Source organism: Tripterygium wilfordii, chromosome 15, assembly GCF_013401445.1.
Source record: "Tripterygium wilfordii isolate XIE 37 chromosome 15, ASM1340144v1, whole genome shotgun sequence".
NCBI lineage: Eukaryota > Viridiplantae > Streptophyta > Magnoliopsida > Celastrales > Celastraceae > Tripterygium > Tripterygium wilfordii.
Window position 1 is genome coordinate 3,543,477 of NC_052246.1, and position 21,802 is coordinate 3,565,278.

At 38.0% G+C, this 21,802-nt stretch overlaps 4 protein-coding genes and 1 non-coding gene across 5 annotated transcripts; 1 reads left to right on the plus strand and 4 right to left on the minus strand.

The window, feature by feature from the left end:
• Nucleotides 1-873: 873 nt before the first annotated feature.
• Nucleotides 874-4,251, plus strand: LOC120015898 (uncharacterized membrane protein At4g09580-like). The gene is made up of 4 exons (XM_038868395.1): nucleotides 874-1,214; nucleotides 2,776-3,046; nucleotides 3,131-3,301; nucleotides 3,813-4,251. Exons 1-4 carry the CDS (start codon nucleotides 1,027-1,029, stop codon nucleotides 3,936-3,938), a joined length of 756 nt encoding a protein of 251 aa, XP_038724323.1. The 5' UTR covers nucleotides 874-1,026; the 3' UTR covers nucleotides 3,939-4,251.
• Nucleotides 4,252-4,709: 458 nt separating this feature from the next.
• LOC119980091 (nucleolar protein 12-like) lies at nucleotides 4,710-8,122 on the minus strand. Its single transcript, XM_038822748.1, has 6 exons — nucleotides 7,225-8,122; nucleotides 7,072-7,130; nucleotides 6,432-6,501; nucleotides 6,167-6,292; nucleotides 5,891-6,019; nucleotides 4,710-5,439 (listed from the first exon to the last, which is right to left on the minus strand). The coding sequence occupies exons 1-6, from the start codon at nucleotides 8,023-8,025 to the stop codon at nucleotides 4,978-4,980; spliced, it is 1,647 nt and encodes a 548-aa protein (XP_038678676.1). The 5' UTR covers nucleotides 8,026-8,122; the 3' UTR covers nucleotides 4,710-4,977.
• Nucleotides 8,123-8,734: 612 nt separating this feature from the next.
• On the minus strand, nucleotides 8,735-12,658 carry LOC120017315. The gene is made up of 4 exons (XM_038870493.1): nucleotides 12,559-12,658; nucleotides 11,331-11,756; nucleotides 9,466-9,762; nucleotides 8,735-8,874 (listed from the first exon to the last, which is right to left on the minus strand). The coding sequence occupies exons 1-4, from the start codon at nucleotides 12,656-12,658 to the stop codon at nucleotides 8,735-8,737; spliced, it is 963 nt and encodes a 320-aa protein (XP_038726421.1).
• A 3,401-nt stretch (nucleotides 12,659-16,059) lies between these two features.
• On the minus strand, nucleotides 16,060-16,132 carry TRNAK-CUU. The gene has a single exon. It is a non-coding gene; the product is annotated as a tRNA-Lys (tRNA).
• Nucleotides 16,133-19,824: 3,692 nt separating this feature from the next.
• LOC119979979 (salutaridine reductase-like) lies at nucleotides 19,825-21,342 on the minus strand. The gene is made up of 5 exons (XM_038822609.1): nucleotides 21,254-21,342; nucleotides 20,945-21,185; nucleotides 20,780-20,848; nucleotides 20,503-20,682; nucleotides 19,825-20,370 (listed from the first exon to the last, which is right to left on the minus strand). The coding sequence occupies exons 1-5, from the start codon at nucleotides 21,271-21,273 to the stop codon at nucleotides 19,993-19,995; spliced, it is 888 nt and encodes a 295-aa protein (XP_038678537.1). The 5' UTR covers nucleotides 21,274-21,342; the 3' UTR covers nucleotides 19,825-19,992.
• Between the last annotated feature and the right edge of the window lie 460 nt (nucleotides 21,343-21,802).

Here is a 21,802-nt window from a genome sequence, read left to right on the forward strand (position 1 = left end):
CATCTCAATATCAATATAAAACGTAAGTTCTTTTATAAATTATCTATCGGAATCTATATATAAAATTTTAAAAATTACGTGATAGAATGTTCATAACACATCGTATGTTGTGATTAATTCTTAAGTCTTAACCACTTCATTACCCTATCGTTAACAAGATCCTTTTTCTTGTTCATCTCGTCATTAGTATCTTCATCATTTTCTATCTTAAGCAAAAGCAATTTTGAATTGATTACTAATACACACTAATTAGCTTAAGCTGACATTTACAAAGATGGAGAACAGACGTCATAGCTTCTGGAAAAAGTGATGTCTAAAACGACCTTTACAGGGCTTTGGATAACAAAAGGATAGATTAGTCATTGCATAATCTAACACTAATTAGTAATTAAATATTGTTTGGGGAGCAAAATGAGGGACGTGCACGTGACATGCTTCGCCAGTTTGACGTTACCGAAATGGTTGTCGTCTATTTGTCGTGTTTCCGTCTCTTACAACTATCACGTGGCTTACCTGCCACTTGCACCACCATAGAGGATAATAGGACACGTTGCATCTATTTCTTGCCACTTTTGTTCCATTATATTTGATGACGTGTTTTTTCCTCTGAATTTCAATGCTGACGTGCCATCTTAGAGATTGCAGTGAATAATAAAGGCAATAAAGTATTCTTATTTAAAAAAAAAAACTGGAAAAAACAGAGGAGGGGCTTTATATAAAAAAGTATAAGTCTCAATAATTTGTTTTTATATAATTATTTGTTTCTAAAATTGATTTCCCTTTTCGCATTTAATTTATTTCTGAAGGGAATATTCTTTGTTTTAAGGTAATATCTCTTATATATAATTATTGAGAGAGAGGAGAGGAGAAGGAAAGAGAGCCCAAATTAAAGACATTGAAGAGGGAGAAGAAGGGGAAGAAGAGGTGCCGCAGAAGGAAAGAAGGGGAGACTTGTGCTTCGTCTTCTTCTCTCTCATTGAAAAGGAAAGGAAAGTGGGGGAAAGAAGGGAATTTGACAGAAAAAATATGGACACGGAGAGAGAGGAAGAAAGGGTGGGATCCAAGTTCCCATTGAGCTTTTGGGAGACGGCCGTGGCGTCCATGGTAGTCTTGGGATTTGTGATAGGTCTTCTTGCGGTTTACCTGACCATGCCTGCATCGGATTACAGCTTCCTCAAGCTGCCTCGTACCCTTGAAGATCTTCAAATCCTCAGGTAAACAATTACTTTCTCCCTCTCTGGAATGCCCCCTCCCCCTTTTTTTTCTTATTCTGTTCTTTTTTCTTATTGGGGGTTCCCTTTTACATAAGGGTTTATTAGCGTTGAAAATGGGAAGACTTTCGTGCTAATTGAATTCTGAGCAGAAGATCTAGTTTTTTTTTTGAAGCTGTTGATGTTACCTTGTTGCTTTTAATTTGATTGGGATTTTCAGATGTGTTTTTGGGGGAAGATTTGGGGATTCTCCGTGTTTCTTGTAGTGTTATTTGAAATTAGTTGATTATGATGCTAATTGGATTTAGATGTGCTTTTTTTTTTGGTTAAAATGAGATGGAGCACATGACTTCATGATATTGTATTCGAGGAGTGTTGAGATGTTGGATGAGTATGCATTTTTCGTTTGGCTCATGACCACCCAATAAAGAAACCCTACAATTTTTTTTGAAGGATTTATCTTAGTTCAACCGTAATGGAGCATTTATTTGTCGAGTTTGACAAATTGGGATTAGTAGAGTAGGAGATTGGGTTATCTAGAAGTGACAAATGAAAAAAATTCAGAACTTTTGCCAAGTATTTTTTGGGACAAGAACATTGTTTTGGAGGAAGAATGTGGATGGCTCCAGTTACATTTGGGAATTACTGGTAAACCACTAAACCCTATATGTAAGATCTAATGGATGTGAAAGGTTTCCTTGCAATCCCGAGCATCTACTTGCCTCCTCAAACCTATTTGACGCCTTTTTTAGTTTTTTTATTATAAAAGATATGGTTTTGCTATGTACGGTTTCAAGGTGGCACCAACTGAGAACAAAGAGGATCTTTAAGGTAGTTGAGTTGTGTATAATATGGATCCTGTGGGTAGTCATGTGTGGAATTGTGATAGGTTAGTATGGAAGAAACGAAAAATGTAGAAGACGCCACCAAATTTTTGTGCTGCAACCAAGAAATTTTTCTAGAGTTGTTTGATTTCATTTCATATGCTGAACACTTGGAAATTGGAATAGCTCGCGAGGAGTCTTGTGGTTTTAGTTGTTTTTGGATTGCACTGAAGCCTCACTTTTACAAGCTTGGGTTTTCATTGGGAGACCACTCTTTCCAAAACTTCTCTAGTGACTCGTGAGCTAAAAAAACACAACTGTTTAAGGATGTTGAGTCAAGTTACTGTTTCATTGCCAACCTAGTGTTTTGATTCTTGTGATCATGCTCTATTCACCCGGGGCAAAATTTATTATCAGCTTGAAAGTTCACATGGCCAACTTAGGGTTTTGAAGATCTTTTTAGTTTAAGCTGGATTACGGTTCTATTAAGCTTGACTTATTGGGGAAAAAAATGGTTCTATTATGCTTTGTGAGTGTGTGGGTAGATGCAATCAAGTCCTCTTTCGTTGTTTTTTTAGTGCGCCAGGACTTCTTTAGTAATTAATTTGTTTCATGTTGCATGTTTTATGTCATGTTTCCTTTGAATTGCCGTTCTATGCATTGTTATGTATTCAGCGAAACTTATGATTTTCCCTTCTCTTTGTAATGATTTGTAGGTTGACTCCTTTTTTTTTTTGTAGAGATCACCTTGAAAACTACACAAGTGACTATACCGCGCAAGTCCTGGTGGGATACTGTGTGGTCTACATTTTCATGCAGACTTTTATGATTCCAGGGACTGTTTTCATGTCATTGCTTGCTGGTGCACTTTTTGGAGTATTCAAAGGGGTAGCTCTAGTTGTGTTCACTGCCACTGCAGGTGCTTCTTCTTGCTATTTTCTATCAAAACTGATTGGACGTCCCCTCCTCTTCTCTCTTTGGCCCGACAAGCTGAGTTTCTTCCAAGCACAGGTGAAGCTCTACTTCTCCCTTTTGTATCTTTCTTTTTTATATATGCCGCCAAATTTTAAATAAATTATTTTGTTTAACTGTCAGGTGGCAAAAAGAAGGGAGAGCCTGTTGAACTATATGCTTTTCTTAAGATTGACTCCAACTTTGCCGAATACATTTATTAACGTTGCTTCGCCTATAGTCAATGTACCTTATCACATTTTCTTCCTGGCAACCGTCATTGGACTTATCCCCGCTGCTTATGTCACTGTCAGGGTAATGTATATGATGACCTGTTCTTTCTAGTAGAAAATTTGCTTTATTCATATAATATTTTGGCATTTTTTTTGTCGAACACATGTTTTGAAGTTGATTAACTGAGCCAATATGGTTGTTTAGGGTTGGCTACATGAGTCAATGTACCTTATAATATTTTGGTAAATTTGCTTTTGGGACAAAAGCCTCAGATGATGATGATGAGATGGTTTGAAGTTGGTTGATATGGTATTAAATTATAAATACTTTAAAAATTGGTAGAATGACTGTCTACCATAAATAAGGGAAATAGAAGTGTAGATGGGTACTGGTGAGGTACTAGAATTCTCGTGTTGCATGGAGATTTATAGTTTTCTTTCAGGTGCTATTGCTCAGTGATTGAAGAGACTCTTTTATGTTTCTTGTATAGTTATGAAGAGACTCTTCATATTGTCAGTAATTGGATCTTACATTGCTAATACTGGCAATGATGCTTTCTAAAATTAAATGAGCCAATCTGGTTGTTATGCAGGCTGGATTAGCTCTTGGTGAGCTGCAATCACTTGGGGATCTATACAACTTCAGCTCAGTTGCCACTCTGTTCCTTATTGGCATCGTCTCTGTTACCCCTACATTGATGAGCAAGAGTAAATCATAGTATTCCACGGGCAGAGCATTGTTGTTGTACATGGGTCTCAACCTCCTGTGAGACATTAGAACTTCGTTTCTGTACAGGTTGGCTTCAGGTAAAGTATAATGCAGAACTGTTATCCCCTTGGAGTTCATGGCAAGTGCTGCAGCTATCGGGGAAGGGGATCATTGGGTCATGCAAGTGCTCTTTCAAGGGGGCTATGTTTACTCTTGGGGGGTTTAAATTCAACTTGGATCACAAGAAACAGTCTTTGATCTTAATGATGTGTATATCATTGTTAAGTATGTTTTCTATGAAAAGATATTCCTCAATTATTTCATCTTTATGTGTCAATTTCTCTCCCTTTCATGAACTACTTTTAACACATCAGATATTCTCTCATTCTCGTTTACCCAACGTTGTTATTTGTAAAGGAGCTGGCTTGGCTGGTGGTGGCATTTATTGACCCTTTGACTTGGTCACTTGCGGTGTCCTTCGACTCGGCACTAAAAATTTCAAAGTTAATACTTGCCTATAGAATTTTCTCAGATGCTTCCAGTGGATGTGAGTCTATAGGAGGATGTGGGAAAATGTCGCATATTTACAATCATAATGCAAAACATACCCCGTCTGCAATTCTTTTTTTGTTCAAGGCAAGATTAGGGGTAGGGGAATTAGAATCCCTGACCATATTGTGGTGAGAGTGCCACCATTCCCAATACCACTTCAACTAGTGGAGCTTCTTTGTGTATGCTCTATTGTTTGAAAAGATCTTTAGGACATGGTAATAAACAAGTATATAAAAACAAAAACCACCCCAAAGAGACTAAAGATAACGTCATTGTACAGGACCTATTATTAAATAGAAAGTGTACAGGCGGTACAGCCATACAGGGTGGGCCTGTATGACCAGCTTACAATTTTCACCCAGGATCCACAGAAATACAGAATTGACCATAGGTTTATCTTCCCAATCACACAGAAATTTTGCCTGTGATCCATTCCTCCTTTGCATAGGGCTTTTTGCATAGTAATATTAGTAGAACAATTCATCATGGCCTTCTTTCTACTTGAATTTTTTGGCTTTCTTCTTCTGTTGGGAGGTCTCTGGAGTCCGGCTGTCCATCTTGCGCTTTCCCCCTGCTTGTTTTGAGGTATTACCATTCTTAAACACTTTTGCCTTGGCCTTTCTCTCAGCAACTGCTGGTCTTTTTTCATAGCGTTCTCGTAATTTCTCTTCTTTTCGAGTATTTGATGTCCTTTTAACTGGTCCAGAAGTTTTTGGATAGTCTTTCTTTTGGACACCAGATTTCGTTGCACGCAATCCCTGGTATGAGGGAGTTGATTTACCACTGCTTTCGAGAGTCCTTGAATCCATTGCAAGCTTCTTAGCTGGGGAACCAGCTGTCTCTGATAGGGATGGATTCTCTCTCTTTGATGGGGTGGAATTCTGCCTGGCATGAGAAAGCCTCAACTCTCGATCTCGGAGCTTCAAGTTCCGTTTCTTAATGACTGTATTTGCAGCTTCCTGAAATGCAATTTAAACACAAGGACCCCAATAAAATAGCATAATATATAAAGGGAAATTATTAGCGGGCATATGAAACAAGGCGTATCCATTCAACATTGCTTATGCTTTCATAATCTCCTACGACCTACGCTGCATTATCTCCAAATAAATCATAATTACTCCAACAGCTTCTATTTGTGATTATAATAATTATTAGTATTAATTTTTGACCCAGTCTTGGTCGCAAGTTTCATAGTCCTCATCTCCTTAATCAGCAAAACCCAAGAACACCTGGAATCCTTGCCCATCTCCAGCAAAATACCAAAGCAAATATCCCCTATACCATAAGCCTATGTAGGAGGATCTGTAACGGCCCAACTTACTATCTATAAACACTAACCCACTCAACTAAGTAAAATTTCAATGAGAATCAAACAATAATAAGGCATCAAAACCAACGGAAACATACCCTCGTTTTAAACAAGACATATGCAATTCCCTTTCCTAGACTTGTACTAGGATCTCTAATGACCCGAATCGCTTCAATGTTAGTTTCCATACCGCTGTTACCAGAAAATAGCTGGTATATGTCTTCATCCTGCAGAGAAATTAAAACACATTTCCAGATGATTTAGATTGGCAGCATAAATTAAGTTAGGAATCCACAAATACAAAAAAAAAGAAAAAAAGAAAAAGGAAAAAGTCAGGACTCCACATATACAAAAATCACATACAAATGTACTACCTTCACATCAAATGGTAGGTTGCCGATGAAAACAGTCCTCTTGTTATCATACAGTGGAGTTGTTTCACCTTTTAACTTCTTGCGAGGTGGACAGGCCCTGTCAACACGAATATGGTTCCCTCCAAGCTACAGCCAAAGACAAAACCATGAAAACTGAAGACATAAACTCTCATTTACCGGAAACAATGAGAAGAGAAATAAAGACACAAAATCAACATTAGTGAAACAAAATGTTCACCGGCCAAAAGTTTAAAGAGAAACATACCGCAGCCATATTATGGATCAATGCAGCCACGGCAGATTGTTCTTTCTTGAAAACAATGTATGCATGAACACTGCAACAAATGGCAAAGCCATCAAAAACCAAAATTCTCACAGATGAGTAGAGAATATTAACCAATATAAGGATTTTAACATGCTCAAACTATAAACTGCGCCAATACAGAACAGATAAATTATCAAAATGCACCATACATCTGACAGGTCAAGCCAAGTGAATTTGCAATTAGACTTTAAGAAATCCAGAAACTAGTACTTTTACAAGATCTCCTTCTGGTCTGTGCAAATTACGACAACGCAAGTGAGTAATAGATGACCTTCTCAAATTTTTGCACAAATCAATCATAATAGAGCCTTAGCAACCCATGGAAATCAACCATGTTGCTTCTATACCCATCAAAAGCATACAGGCAGAGATACATATTGACATCTCAAAAGAAGACGAACAACTTACACAATTACTATATGATCCTAATTTACACTTCGCCATACTACATCTAACATAATAAGCTAAGCATATATACAACAATTTGAAGAGTCAATCCTGAGCCAAAAAGAAAATGATAACTTCCGGTGGCAAACACATTATAAATCAACAAAATCGAGTATCTAAATCCAGGGAATACCTTTCAGCAGCGTCATTAATTTGCTTCATCATAATGGCGCCTTTTCTGGGTTTCTTGGTCTGCACAAAATCCAAAAGCATTCCTTTAAATTCAATAGAACCCCAAAGGGAAACATAAAAAATAAGATCAATAGCAAAAGTTTCAAATACCCACATCTAGCAATGGCACTGACCGGATCCTTATGGACTCCACCTCTCCATACTTACTAAACTCCTTCAAGAGAACCTTCTTTTTCACCTTCATAGGCAAATTACCAACAAACACGGTCCTCAAGAGTTTGCTTTCATCATCAAAACCCTCCTGCGAAACCATCATATCTGCTGCATTGTCCGCCTTCTTCCTCTTCTGCCCCACAAGCTTCTCTCTTGATTCTCCCTCTTCAACCTGATCAATATTTGCCGCCACCCCATACTTCCTTGCCTCGTACTCCAGCTCCAGCTCCAGCTCGTCTCTCTTCCTCTTCTTCCTCCTACTTTTAGTCTCCGTGTGTTCTCCGTCATGGGCATTACCGCCTTCGACCTCATCATTCAGTTCAACACCCAAATGAAGGCTCTTTGTACTACCCCCTTCATTCGTTTCGAAGACAAAATTGGGATTTTGGGTTTTCTCCTTCTTTGATTTTCTGGTCACAGAGAAAGTCTTTGCCACTTCTTCGATTGAATCCGTACTGGGTCTCTTCACCTTGCTTGTTTTTCCCTTTTTCGACTCGAAAACATCGTTCGTATCGGCAATATCGTTTTTGGGGTCGCTGGCTGCTTCAATGAAAGAAAGACCCGAATTTATTTCTTGGGGTTTTCTTCTGAATGGGTTGGAGTCAGAGAAGATGGACGAAACAGCACCATTTTGCTCCTGTCCGTCGCCGAAGAGGGCCTTGAAAATATTCGACGGAGCTGAAACGGTTTCATCTTTCTTATCAGCGGAGGTATCCGGATCTTTAGATTTCTTCTTGCCCATTGTCAGAGAGCTTTGGAGTTTGGACCAGCAAGTTAATTTTAAGAATTTTGTGGGAAGAGTTCGAATAGGAAGCAATTCTGCAAACCCTAGACACAGCTTTAGGAGAAAGAAAACGAAAATCAGGTCGGATTCTTAACTGAACCGAATTTGTAGCCCCTGATTAGTGGATTATGCATCTAGCAAGCCCATCTGGTTAGGATCCAAACCCAAACTTTCAAGCCCAAGCATTTGGTCGGTTTTTCGTACAAAGCCCAAGTATTTTTTTATAGGGAAACTAACAAAGCCCAAGTATTTGGTTTGAAAAGGATACATCAGTTCATAGAAAGAATTGGATAATAGTAAGCTGCTGCATCATTTGTAATTCGTTGCAATTTCAATTTCAAACACTTGAACATGGGTAGCTTGGTGTCTTTAATTTCTGCCAGCTCTATCAACTACACTTTCAAACTGTTATCTTACTGTCACCGAGTCGTTGAGTCAAGTGCCACCCTAGGACCATTGATATCTGCTTCACAGCAGCTGAAAATAGTCCATGGAGATACTCATTTCTACCAGTACCACCACAATTATTGATGCAAAAACTCTTTCTTTCTCATTTAATTCTCGTTCATATCACAGAAAGGCTTACACTTACAACCTTAACATAAGTCAAACAACTTGATAAAAAAATCTCTGTTCATTTAACAGTGTGTATTACTATTAGGGCTTGCTATGATTTTTCTGTTCTGTTCAACCCAACTGATGTTTTACTTTCATACTCTGCCATCAACTTGTTCAATTTCTTGCTGCTTATTCTTTGTGGGATAATCCTCATATCTTCGATGTAGCTTTGAGGCAGTGAAGGCAGGGGCAGAGTCAGGAATTTTTGTGAGGGGGGTCAAAAAGTTGATGGGGGTTGGGGGCAGCGGCCCCGAAATTTTTTGTAGGGTTAGTTATTGAAAAATTAACTAATTTCTCATTGATTATATAGCAAAATTACAATGAAAGATACCACGTACTTACAAAGACCTTGACCTCATCTGCTCCTCAGTCCTCGGACCTCAATCCCCTTGAAGTCGCACTTGGATATGAGCCACGACACTTACAATAAAACGGTAGCATTTAAAAAAAGAAAGAAATGTTGGGAGGTTTAAAAAAAGAAAGAAATATGGGTCAAAGGAGAATAATAGGTTTAAAAAAAAATAAATGTTGATAGGTTTAAAAAAAGAGAGAAATGTTGGTAAAAGGAGAAGAGTGGATTTAAAAAGGAAAAAAAAAAAAAGAGATATGCTTGAGTTCAAATTCGAACCGAGCATATGATACAAAAGACCACAATTGTTGCCACTAGACAAACTGGTAAAGTTTGACATGTCTTGTACAAAATATATATATAGTTGTTAATTGTTTTCCCAAAATCCAGGGGGGCCCCCCCTGGTCCCCACGTGGCTCCGCCCCTGAGTGAAGGTGTTAAGATTTTAGCAAGCTTAGCAGCATCTTCTGGTCTATTAACAACATTGTTGAAGCAAATGTAGCGACCATACGATGAAACATCCTCAAACACACAAACATGTGCATCAGCCAAGAAGCCAACATCAACAGTGGCAAACACTCCATCTTCATACATCTCAGCCGCTCCTTTCAAATAAGGGTTCCTGATTGAAAGATCAGGTGTCATCAACAACCCTGCATTGATAGACACCATAGTCATGCCTCTGTCCATTGCCAGTGCCCAAGTGTCTTTGATAGTCCATGCCACAACTGTACATTATTCAATAATAATATATGCACAATAGATTATAAGTGAATTAGCTAAATGATTAAGTACCTTATATTTGTTGGATATATATAGCATGCATAAGTCAATATAGTAATAATTGCATAAATAATGACCAAGTTACACAAACAGTAACATACATTAACAAAACAGTAACATAAATGCAATTGCTTATATTAAAGAATACCAAACCAAAACGTCAAGACAATTGATAGGAGAACAGCAAGGAAGAGCGAGGTACGGTGTGCACCGAATCTCCTTAAGGTGAATATGCCCCAGCCACTTGGTGTCAACACTTCCGGACAAGCACCTCCCAAGATACAACGCTCTTTTTGTGTAGGTAAGTGACACTTCAATACCACACAACACTTTCGAACCAAGAAAATGAATGTACTCTCAGATTTGTGAACAAAAGAATAAGAGGAGAATAATAGTTTTTTGTAGTCTCTCAACTCTACAACTAAGCTCTCTATTTATAGTAGAGCATTTCAACAAAATGGTCCACAAAATCAGCAATATGGACTGATTTTTAGGACTCATTATTGACCCATTTTCATGGTGAGATTATCTCCACTAATCATTGACCATAAACAAACCAAGAAATTTGTGGGAGGACCTTAACTAACTTTGAATTGGTCATATTATGCACCAATGTATATGAGAATTACACATGAGTGGAAAATGTGTCTTGGAATGAAGTATATTTCATTCAACTACACTTAATGATATTTAATATCATTATTTTCCAACAATCCCCCACATTGAATGATAATAGACGATAATTCAGACACGGAAGTTAGTCTGAGAGTACATTAGGAGAAGTACTGCATCGAGATAGGTAGCTTTTGGCTTTGAACCTTCCTTAGTGAAAACTTATCGGACTCACTTAACTAGTCAGTGGACTAATGCCTTGAACTGCCAGTTGTTTATGTAAGCCTAGTCAATAAATCTCACACAGCACTAATCCAATTCATAATTGGTTCTCGGTTGTGTTCATTATTTCGGCCCTGAACATCTTGGGTTCAGTGAGTGCTTTAGAAAATCCCGCCTTTAAAGATTTTCATAGAGTCGGCCTTACTCTTCACTCACATAGGTGATATCCTATCAAGAGTATCCTCTAATACTCCACTTGTATTTACAAGATATAGGTATCATTAAAAGCATTGCTTAACCTTGATACTCGCTTAGCACTTAGTGCATCCAAGGAATGGGTTGGAATTAAAATTCCAAAGTACTCACTTGAGTTACACAAACTTGTGTTGTCCTATTGAACCTAGTCCATGGGATCTCCAATTGCTAGGTTAGGTTTCCATCTGGATAACTCATTATTATAAGGCTTTCAAGCCCATCCCCCTCGATGCGCAGTCAATTTGCTCTCTACTCAACCCCTTTGTAAACGGATCCGCTAAATTGTCTTTAGACTTCACAAAGTCTATGGAAATTATTCCATTTGAGAGCAACTGCCTAACGGTATTATGTCTACGACGAATATGTCTGGACTTACCGTTATATATCATATTTTGTGCCCTTGCAATTGCAGCTTGATTATCACAGTGAATGCAAATTGCAGGCACAGGTTTCGGCCATATGGGAATATCCTCTAAAAAGTGACGAAGCCACTCTGCTTCTTCACCAGCTTTATCCAAAGCGATGAACTCTGATTCCATCGTTGAACGTGCTATGCACGTCTGTTTTGAGGATTTCCAAGATATTGCCGCACCCCCTAGGGTGAATACATAACCGCTAGTTGATTTCGACTCCTCGGAGTCTGAAATCCAATTAGCATCACTATACCCTTCTAGAACAGCCGGGTATTTACCATAACGCAAAGCATTCTTCTTGGTTTTATTCAAATACCCTAATACTCTTAATAGAGCTTTCCAATGCTCATGTCCAGGATTGCTTGTGTACCTGCTTAGTTTATTGACAGAGTACGCAATGTCTGGCCTCGTGCAATTCATAATATACATGAGACTGCCTATAACCCGAGAGTATTCCAACTGTTCAATACTGTTACCAATATTTTTATGTAAGACTAGATGAGGGAGAAAAGGATTATTAGCATCCTTGATGCCATGTCCTTTAAACCTTTCAATCACTTTCTCAATATAATGTGATTGAGATAAAGCTAGACTTTTCGAATTTTTGGAAATTTTAATGCCCAGTATCACATCAGCTTCACCCAAGTCTTTCATATCAAAATTTTTTTGATAGCATTTTCTTGGTACTATTGATTATCTCAATATTACGTCCAAGAATTAGCATATCATCGACGTATAGACAAACAATTACACATTCGTCGTTAACGACTTTGGTGTAAACACATTTGTCACACTCATTGATTTGGAATCCGTTCCGAATCATCACTTGGTCAAATTTCTCATGCCATTGTTTAGGAGCTTGTTTAAGTCCATATAATGACTTGACAAGCCTACATACTTTGTGTTCTTGTCCTTTGACCTTAAACCCTTCAGGTTGTTCCATATAGATCTCCTCATCGAGTTCACCGTTCAAGAATGCAGTTTTTACATCCATTTGATGTATCTACAATTCATATAGTGAGGCTATGGCAATTAGCATCCGGATGGATGTAATTCTCGTGACCGGTGAATAAGTATCAAAGTAGTCTAGACCCTCTTTTTGTCTAAACCCCTTGGCTACAAGCCTTGCTTTGTACTTATCTATAGAACCATCAGCTTTAAGCTTCTTTTTGAAAATCCATTTACATCCAATTGGTTTATTCCCCGGAGGGAGATCAACCAATTCCCAAGTATGATTACTTAGAACGGATTCTATTTCGCTGTTTACAGCTTCTTTCCAAAATGGAGCTTCTGGAGTTGACATTGCCTCATTGAATGCCTGAGGCTCACTATCTATCATGTATGTTAGATAGTCTGAACCAAAGGATTTAGAGATTTTTGATCTCTTGCTCCTTCTTGGTTCTATTTCATCAGCCTCTTGATTCTCATTCTCAGAATTCGATTCTCTAACCCTTTTCTGAGAGTTTTCTGTATTTTTATAAGGAAATGTTTCCTCAAAAAATTCAGCATCTCTTGTTTCCATGATTGTATTAACATGGATGTCATCAATTTCAGATTTGTGTACCATAAATCTGAATGCACTGCTATTTTGTGCATATCCTATAAATATGCAATCAACTGTCTTAGGTCCAAGTTTAACTTGCTTTGGTGGAGGTACTGCCACCTTAGCAAGACACCCCCACACTTTCAAGTATTTGAAAGAAGGTGTTCTTCCTTTCCACATTTCATATGGAATACTGCCTGTCTTTTTGTGGGGCATTCTGTTAAGAATATAATTAGCAGTTAAAACTGCTTCCCCCCACAAGTTTTGAGGTAAACCAGAACTTATTAACATGGCATTAACCATCTCCTTTAATGTCCTGTTTTTTCTTTCAGCAATCCCATTTTGCTGAGGAGTGTATGGTGCAGTAGTTTGGTGGATTATTCCAAAATTTGCACATAACTCATCAAATGAGGCAGAATCATATTCTCCACCTCTATCGGACCTAAGAGATTTGATCTTTTTATCAAGTTGAGTTTCGACCTCATTTTTATACTTGATAAAAGCGTCTAAAGCTTCATTTTTGCTCGCTAATAAATAGACATAGCAAAACTGAGTACAATCATCTATGAAAGTGATGAAGTATTTCTTTCCACCTCTACTTTGAATAAATTTCAAATCGCATAAATCACTACGGATTAATGCTAGAGGCTCAGTGCTTCTTTCAATATTGGAAAGGGTTTCTTGGCAAACTTTTCTTCAACACAAGTTTCACATTTGTGATTGACATCCAAATTGAATTTGGGAATTAAACCTAAGTTTGCCAATTTCTACATTGTACCATAGTTTACATGTCTTAATCTACCATGTCATAGAAAAGGAGACACAACCATGTAAGCTAAAGACTTTTATTTATTAATAATAGTCTTTGGGTACAAGAATTTAGACTTTTCGTCTATTACAACGCAGTTGGCTTTAAAAAGCCCATTAGCTATTCTTGTCCTTATTAGGACGCTTACTGCAATCTTTGGCCCTATGTCCAGGTTTGTCGCAGACCAAGCAGGTGCCCTGGAACTTGTTGGTTTTCTCTTTAGGCTTCCCTTTTTCTCTTCCCATGCTTGGGCTTGGAAGTTTCCACCAGGTGGGCCTTAGGATTTCTTGGAAGTGCTGCCTTCTTCCTGTTGTCCTCCTCAATTCTCAGGCGGATTGTCAAGTCCTCCATGTTCATCTCCTTGCGTTTTTGCTTCAAGTAATTCTTGAAATCAGCCCAGCTAGGAGGTAGCTTATCAATGACTGCCGCCACTCGGAATGACTCACATATAGACATTCCCTCAGCCAGTAACTCATGTACAATGATGTGGAATTCTTCAACTTGGGTGATGATAGACTTGCCATCCACCATGTTGAAGTCAAGAAATTTGTTCACCACAAATTTCTTAGTACCAGCGTCCTCAGTTTCATACTTCTTTTCAAGAGAGTCCCAAAGCTCTTTGGCTGAAGAGATGTTGGAGTAAACATTGTACAGGTCATCAACTAATCCATTAAGGATATAGTTCCTACACAGATATTCATTATCCTTCCACAACTGGACTGCTGCTATAGTCGTTCTGTCTTTCTCTCCTGGTGACAGAATTGGACACACCTCCTTGAGGTACTTGGCAAGACTCAATGTGGTCAAATAAAACCGCATCTTTAGTTGCCATCGCTTAAAGTCCTTGCCGGTAAATTTTTCCGGCTTTTCAGCAGGAACCATTACACAGCCAACTAGAGGAGTCACAGTCCTCTCATCAGCATAAGCTGGAGCAGCAGGCTCAACAAGAGCAGTCTTAGGCTCGCCTCCGTTAGGAGCAGCCATACCTCCAATAGGAGCAGTCACACCACCTGGGTTGTTCAAACCACCAAGCGTTTTTTCATCACCTCCAAGAAGGACGGTGGATTTCTTAGTGTTTTGATTTTGAGCCATTGTTTTTCTACACAAATCAAAGTGTAGAATAAGTAACACAATTATATTAATAATTCTAAGATATAACACCACAAAATTAACACAGAATTTAAAGTCACAAAAACGCTTTGTCGGCTTTCTCAATTAGAGACTAACAACTTTAGCAACCAGATCGTTCCCAGGTAAGAGGGGGCCTTCCGTATATTACGGCGCACAATTAAATAACCTCTTTCCTAGACAGAACTCTCTAGACATTGCTTAGTCATCGTTAAATCACTAAAAAGATTACCAAAATATTTGCATACAATGACAAATTCAGTATATAAGAATATTGAACCAGAATCAATAATAAACACTTAACAAAAATTTTCAGTTGTAATAACTAAAATAATGATAAAAACCGATTAATAGTACTTGATTGAATTTGTGTATCACATTTATTGAGACATACACGGTTAAAAAAAATTTTAATTTAATTTTTCATTTGGCAGAGAAGCAGTTAAGCATATAGCATGCTTTGTTCCAATGAAATCAATCCAACTATAACAATTGCACCGCACCAACAACAATAGTAATTTTATATAACAATTCACATGCACAAACTTATATGACAATTCATTGATTCTGCACTAATCAGTTTTTTTTTTTTAATCAAGTTGATATGCACGTACATATAAAGATGGACAGTTGCAAAGTTCGTTCAATATGCATGCACCAGTAATTTTATACAAATAAATGATATAGCAATTTATAGGCGAAGATACACGTTTTACGAGATGCAAAATTTGTTCAATACACTTTCAATATATGCAAGCATGCCAGATTTAACAAAGATACAAAAACCAAAGTTCACCTTAAGATTGTTGGATATATATAGCATGCATAAGTCAATATAGTAATAATTGCATAAATAATGACCAAGTTACGCAAACAGTAACATACATTAACAAAACAGTAACATAAATAAAGGTAGACCAGAGTTTGATTGATTAAAACTAATGATTGAATACATATGTTTGGTAGGAACGTGTGTCCATTTTTACACAGCTGCAGATTCACATGCACAAAAAGTTCTTGTGGTCCTCGGTTCGAAACCCACGGTGGACGATTTATTTTTCTTTCTGCTGAAATACTCTCTAGACAGACAATTTGTTTGTTAGGAAGCCTCAACCTTTGTTGTATATCCCCTCTGTCCATAGAGGATTTTAGCTAAAAACAAAGGAACAAGAAAGTTGAGGCTTCTTTAGATTGTTGTTTTATATCCTGACAAACAAAATGTTCCTTCAGAAAGGAAAGGACTTTAGTGAGAATTTAAAAACGCCCACCGTGGGGCTCGAACCCACGACCACAAGGTTAAGAGCCTTGCGCTCTACCAACTGAGCTAGACGGGCCTTGCTATTGCAGTCTGGTAGGAAAGTTAATGATGATTGGCGTGGCTCTGACTGTCAGATCGTTCATGCGTACATACAGTGAATCCTTGAGGCTGGGCCTCGTATGGGCTTTCCTTAAAGGCCTAACGTAGGAATTCTTCTACCTCGGCAAGTCGGCAGTAGTAGCCCTGGTCCAACGCTAAGTCTGGGCCCGTATGGGATTTCTCTTATGGAAGAACTCCGTCGACCGCCCCAAACTGGCAGGAAATTCTGGCGGACCACGAGGAGGAGAGAGGTGTGATTCCTATGGGGTTGAGACGCAGAGGTCCTATAAGGGTAGGCATTGCAAGAAATTTTACACGCAGGAAAGTCGTCCCTACGGTGATAACTGCACGTTTTTGCATGATGTAGCAGTCAAAGAATAGGGAGAGTGTGGCTATAAGTTTGGGTCCAGGAGGGTATGGAGGTGGCGGAGGAGGAGGAGCAGGAGTGGCCAGTGCTGGGTATGTGAAGCCATCAAATTGGAACACAAGGATATGCTGCAATACTTACTGGGTGGAATACGTGGATAAGATTGAAGCATGCAAAAGCTCTCTTCATCCTTCTATTCTCACAAAGACTCGTTCAATAAGTCAGCATCATTTCCATGGACAACAAACCAAGTCCTCCACATCATCATCCCAAATTAAGCAATCAAAAACTACAGATTGACATATCACCTTGTTTTTCTCTTCCCCACCAAAACCAAACAAAACAAAGAAGAAGAAAAACAAAAAAAAAAATCAAAGTACCTTCAAGTATCCCCATCACCTTCTCTAGCTTCATTTTCTCCTTTTGGCTATTACATCGTTGCCTCAATCCATCAAACACAGAAGGCCAGAACCTTACAATCTCCGGCCACTGGCATTGGCCAGCCACCACTCTATTTTCAAATGTCGAGGACAAGCTCCAATGTTATCCCACAAACACCACCACCACCACCACCACCGCCACATTCTATCTCTGCTCCTATAACAATCATTCTAACAGTGGTTCTCCTAATTTTCTTCCTTATGGGTTTTTTCTCAATATACTTCTGTAAGTGTTTTATTCAAAATCTCATTAACATTTGGCAATTCCGACGAAACCCTTCAGGCATTATCGCGGTCGCGAATGCTCCAGCAAATCCAGGCCTTGATTCTTCATTGATACAGTCATTTCCAACCTTCACATATTCTACAGTCAAAAACTTACGGCACGAGAAATATGGGCTTGAATGTGCAATTTGCTTAGCAGAGTTCGAAGATGATGATCTCCTTCGCCTTTTAACAGTTTGTTACCATGTTTTCCACCAAGAATGTATTGATTTGTGGCTTCAATCTCACAAAACATGCCCAGTCTGTCGTAGAGATCTTGATCTGCCAAAAGAGTCGTTAGAAAAATCGCCGGTGCCTGTGCATGATCTTCAAAATGGCTCTATACATTCAGATTCAATTAGTATTTCGATTAAAGATGATGATGTTGAGGAAATTAACAGAGGAGATGGTGATCTTCACTATCAGGTGGCTCAAAATGGGATGAAACGCAGCGAAAGACGCGCAAAGATTGACAGATTTCCAAGGTCACATTCGACGGGGCATTCAATAGGTAGGAGTAAAGAAGAAGAGGAAGATAGGCATAGAATGCGATTACAAGAGCATGTAAAGATTGAAATTACTAGAGGACAACATCATTCAGCAATAAGTTGCATTACATTTGGAGAAATCTCACACCATAAAAATGGTGGTTTTGGAGAGAGATCAGGCTTTTCTTTTGGTGACATCAATAAAGTATAAATCTTTGTTTTTTGTTTCTTCAATCTCTCTCTCTCTTTCTTCACTTCCAGACACAAATTTTTTCTAGTTAGATCAAATTACTGTAGTAAAATTTGTTTGATTAGAAATTTATGATTACGTCGACTAAACCAAAGAGGTAAATGACCAACAGGTTTTATTGGGCCAATGGTTGATAAGCAGGCCTCTTCTCTTTGGGCCTTGGATGTCATGAGCCCTAGCAAAGAGTACTGAGCCCAACAAGAATCATCTAAAGAATTGGGCTCCTTAAAAAGTTTTTTAACGCACGATGACAGTGACACATTTTGGATTCTCTTCACACTTTGTCTAAAGGGTGGTGCCGGTATACAGCATACTTTTTCACAATTGTTGGACTCTGGTCCTAACCACAAGAAGCTAATAATGATGCGTGGTGCTGGTATACTAATGTGCCAAATATATATATATATTTGTGCATCTTTTACACATAAATTCATTTCATTTTGAATTGATTAAAAGTTGATATTGTTTAAGAAAGCTATATTTATATATTGTAGGTGCAATGCAAGAAATGGAGGAAAAAAATGCAAAATGAAGATTTAGATTTCAGAAGCGATTTCTGTTCGATCGGAAGGGACCTGCCAAAATACCCTTAAATTCGTGGAGACAGAAGCCATTTCTGATCGATCTGAGTTAATATCGATTGATCAGAGTTACTATTTACAGCATATCAAGTTTCACGAAGAACTTCCGAATTCAATTGTTTTTTAGCCAAAACGTCCCCAACTTGTTAGGGAAACGACATAAGTGTTTGGGGAAGTATAAATGGACATAAAATAGGGTTTTGGGGGTATGCTTGGAGCTTGGATTCATTCGCTACCTTGGAGGCTATCATTGGAGCTTGGAGAAAAAGAGGGGTCACAAGGGGATTATTCTCTCCTCTTTTATCTATGCTTTTATGATTGGCTTTCATTGTCTTATCATGTATCTTGACTCTGTGAGTGGCTAGATTCTCTTGCTAGGGTCTTAATGTAACCTAACTTTGATTATTCAATAAACTTAGTTTCCTTATTTCTTGATTTCTATCTATTATTGATTGTCTATGGGTATGCTTAATGCTTTTGGGTGTTTGACCATCATCTAATTGATTTGTTGCCTAGATTGAGACCAGAAGGAGATATCTAGAATTTTCTTCTCACCATAGACATTATAGGTTGCATGAATTATAGGAATATAGGGGCATGACCTATGCAATCACTGTACGATTAATCCACAAATCTTAATGGGTCTTTATCTCTTGAACCCGAATGTTAGGAATAACAGGGGTTAGAGATAGAGACACTTTCGGTGTAACTAGGAATGAAGCATTGGAAAGGATAGGGAGACCGATTGTCAATTAAGATGTAGTAATTAAGGGATTAAGGAATCAAGGGAGTTGAATCGGATAAGGGAAGGTGAAATTAAGTACCTTAGTGCTTTTCATACTTGATCTAAACTTGTGTTTGGGTTGTGCTTGTTTTAATTGCTTCAGTTAATCACTTTTAATCACTTGTTTTAGTGTAGAACAAACCAAATCCAAATCAATTCACTTCTCCATTTTAGTGTAGTTGTAGCTTTAATCGGTATTGAAGAGAATTGTCAATATATCTCTTGTGAGACGATACTCTACTCATACACTTTATTACTTGTGTGATTTGTGCATTTGTAAATATTTCACATCATATACAATATGTTACATTGCCTTTCTTATGCCACATCAACAAGTTGACTGTTCGAAAGATAAGAAAAATTCGTCCGAATGACCACTTTAGAACAAATCCAAACTTTTAGTTACTAAATTGCGACATTTTAAACTTTCGGTGACTAAATTGAAATTTTGAAAATCTTTCAGTAATAAAAAGTGTACTTAACCCCACTCAAACATATTCTTCCAATATAGTTTAATTAGGATTCAAAACAAAGCAAGATATCACAACATAATTAAAGCCAATGATTGCTGAAGCAGTCTATTACATGGTCATAGACCTTGTTCACAACTTAGACAACTGAAAAGCATATTAAGATTGAATCTTCATCTCATATTTCCCTTAATTAAAAGGTTGAAACTCCTTTATCTGTATAGAAGAGACCAGAAGGGCCACCCTTAGGCAGCAATGCCAATTTCACAAGACTTTCAGCAGCTTCTTCAACAGTTCGTGTGCCTGGATGGAAGGACGTCTCAGTCTTCACAGCTCCAGGACAGACACAATTGACACAGAAAGTTGGATACTTGTTGGCCATAATTCTTGTGTAAGCATTTAGAGCTGCTTTCGAAACTTTATATGAAGATCCTCCAACAGGCCAACCATTGATTTCAAGTAAACCATCTTTAAAATCCTTTTGGAACTCCCTCAACACATCTTCCACTCTTTCTTCTGTGAGGGTTTCAACATCATTGAGCAATTCTAGAGCCCATTTGTTTGTTATATACTGTGACATGAATCACCATTTGAAAAACATAAGGACAGAAAAAAAAAATTCACTATTTTCTTCACCATTCATGTAAGATGTAGAAGTAAAGAAATTACTTGCACTTTCCCTGAAAAGAGAGAGAGAATTTACCTCTAGTTTGCCTCCAATGGAGGAAACATTAACAATCCTTGGTAAATCGGATAACTGGAGAAGGGGAATAAGTTCCTCAATCATTCTTTTGGGGCCGTAATAGTTGGTGTCGATGCATTCTTCAGCTAACTCGTAAGTTTCGAGAACTAGACTCCAATTAATTTCCCACATCTCCGGTGTCTAACCAAGAAATTAACTTGGTAATGTCGGTATATATATCATATATATATATATATATTATTAGGAACCTTAGACCTATTCTAAACAACGAACTCACCTCAGTAGGGACCTTGGACTTCATAGGATCCCCAAGGTATTTAACTCCACCAGCCGCTGCGTTGTTCACCTTTGTTCATGAAATGACATATAGGTAAGACAACAAAGGAGAATCGAATTTCAAAACATAAGATGAATACCAATAATGTGTGGTAATAATTAATACCAAGATATCAAGCTTTCCGAATTGGGATTTGATAAAATCAGCAAGAGAAGAAACACTGGCAGGGTCTGTCACATCAAGTTGATGAAAAACAATATTGTGACCAAACTCCTTGAGTTTCTCCACAGCTTCAAGTCCCTTCGTCTCGTCTCTGGCTGTTAACACCACAATGATGCCCTCGGAAGCCAATCGCTTAACTACTCCAAGTCCAATCCCTCTGTTTGCCCCTGTCACAACAGCGTACCTGCATACAAATATGAAATGGAACAGTGAAATAATTAAAATGTTTCACCATGGAAGAAGGATTGATACCTCTTTGTTGATTCTGCCATGGATTGATATTGAAAGAAAATGAAATGAAATTGTTGTTGCTACAAATTAACTTGGTTGACGTTTTTCTTCATATACATATATATATATAGATGTGATGAACATAATGTCTGTCCAAGTGGATTGGGACCATTCATTTCGTGATTCATGGTCCTTGTTGTCTCTGTGAAATTTTTGACTCAGTTTAATTTTCACTTCAGACCATGCTACCTTTCCTCAAATAAGCCTGGGCCCACTCGAGGATCTCACGGGTGTGACCTTTTTTTTAGTTGTAAAATCAGAATTCTATTAGGTTTTGAGTATTTGGAATTAGGGTTTACTTCTCTTATGTTTCGTGTAATTTTCAAGGGGTGAGACAAAATCTTTGAGAATTCTAAGAAGAAGGATATAAGGTGTGATAGTTTAAATAAAGAGATTTGGTGGCTTGTTTTTGAGTTTAATAACTCATATATTCTGTAATTTTCTTCATATTCTATTAGTGGAAGGACGTAAGCAATTTGTATCAAACCTTGTTAATGTTGTATCTCTTTT

What these genes read in the sequence shown, in the direction of transcription:
- LOC120017315 (XM_038870493.1), bottom strand. Translation starts at nt 12,658, where the DNA reads ATGATAGATAGTGAGCCTCAGGCATTCAATGAGGCAATGTCAACTCCA. An exon ending in CGAAATAGAATCCGTTCTAA is followed by an intron (nt 11,757 to 12,558) that starts GTAATCATACTT and finishes CTCGGGTTATAG; the next exon opens with GCAGTCTCATGTATATTATG. An exon ending in TGCTAAAATCTTAACACCTT is followed by an intron (nt 8,875 to 9,465) that starts CACTCAGGGGCG and finishes TCCTGACTCTGC; the next exon opens with CCCTGCCTTCACTGCCTCAA.
- LOC119980091 (XM_038822748.1), bottom strand. Translation starts at nt 8,025, where the DNA reads ATGGGCAAGAAGAAATCTAAAGATCCGGATACCTCCGCTGATAAGAAA. An exon ending in GGTCAGTGCCATTGCTAGAT is followed by an intron (nt 7,131 to 7,224) that starts GTGGGTATTTGA and finishes GATTTTGTGCAG; the next exon opens with ACCAAGAAACCCAGAAAAGG. An exon ending in ATGTCTTGTTTAAAACGAGG is followed by an intron (nt 5,440 to 5,890) that starts GTATGTTTCCGT and finishes ATTGCATTTCAG; the next exon opens with GAAGCTGCAAATACAGTCAT.
- LOC119979979 (XM_038822609.1), bottom strand. Translation starts at nt 21,273, where the DNA reads ATGGCAGAATCAACAAAGAG. An exon ending in AGTCCAAGGTCCCTACTGAG is followed by an intron (nt 20,683 to 20,779) that starts GTGAGTTCGTTG and finishes TTTCTTGGTTAG; the next exon opens with ACACCGGAGATGTGGGAAAT. An exon ending in CCATTGGAGGCAAACTAGAG is followed by an intron (nt 20,371 to 20,502) that starts GTAAATTCTCTC and finishes TTCATGTCACAG; the next exon opens with TATATAACAAACAAATGGGC.
- LOC120015898 (XM_038868395.1), top strand. Translation starts at nt 1,027, where the DNA reads ATGGACACGGAGAGAGAGGAAGAAAGGGTGGGATCCAAGTTCCCATTG. An exon ending in TGAGTTTCTTCCAAGCACAG is followed by an intron (nt 3,047 to 3,130) that starts GTGAAGCTCTAC and finishes TTTAACTGTCAG; the next exon opens with GTGGCAAAAAGAAGGGAGAG. An exon ending in CTGCTTATGTCACTGTCAGG is followed by an intron (nt 3,302 to 3,812) that starts GTAATGTATATG and finishes GTTGTTATGCAG; the next exon opens with GCTGGATTAGCTCTTGGTGA.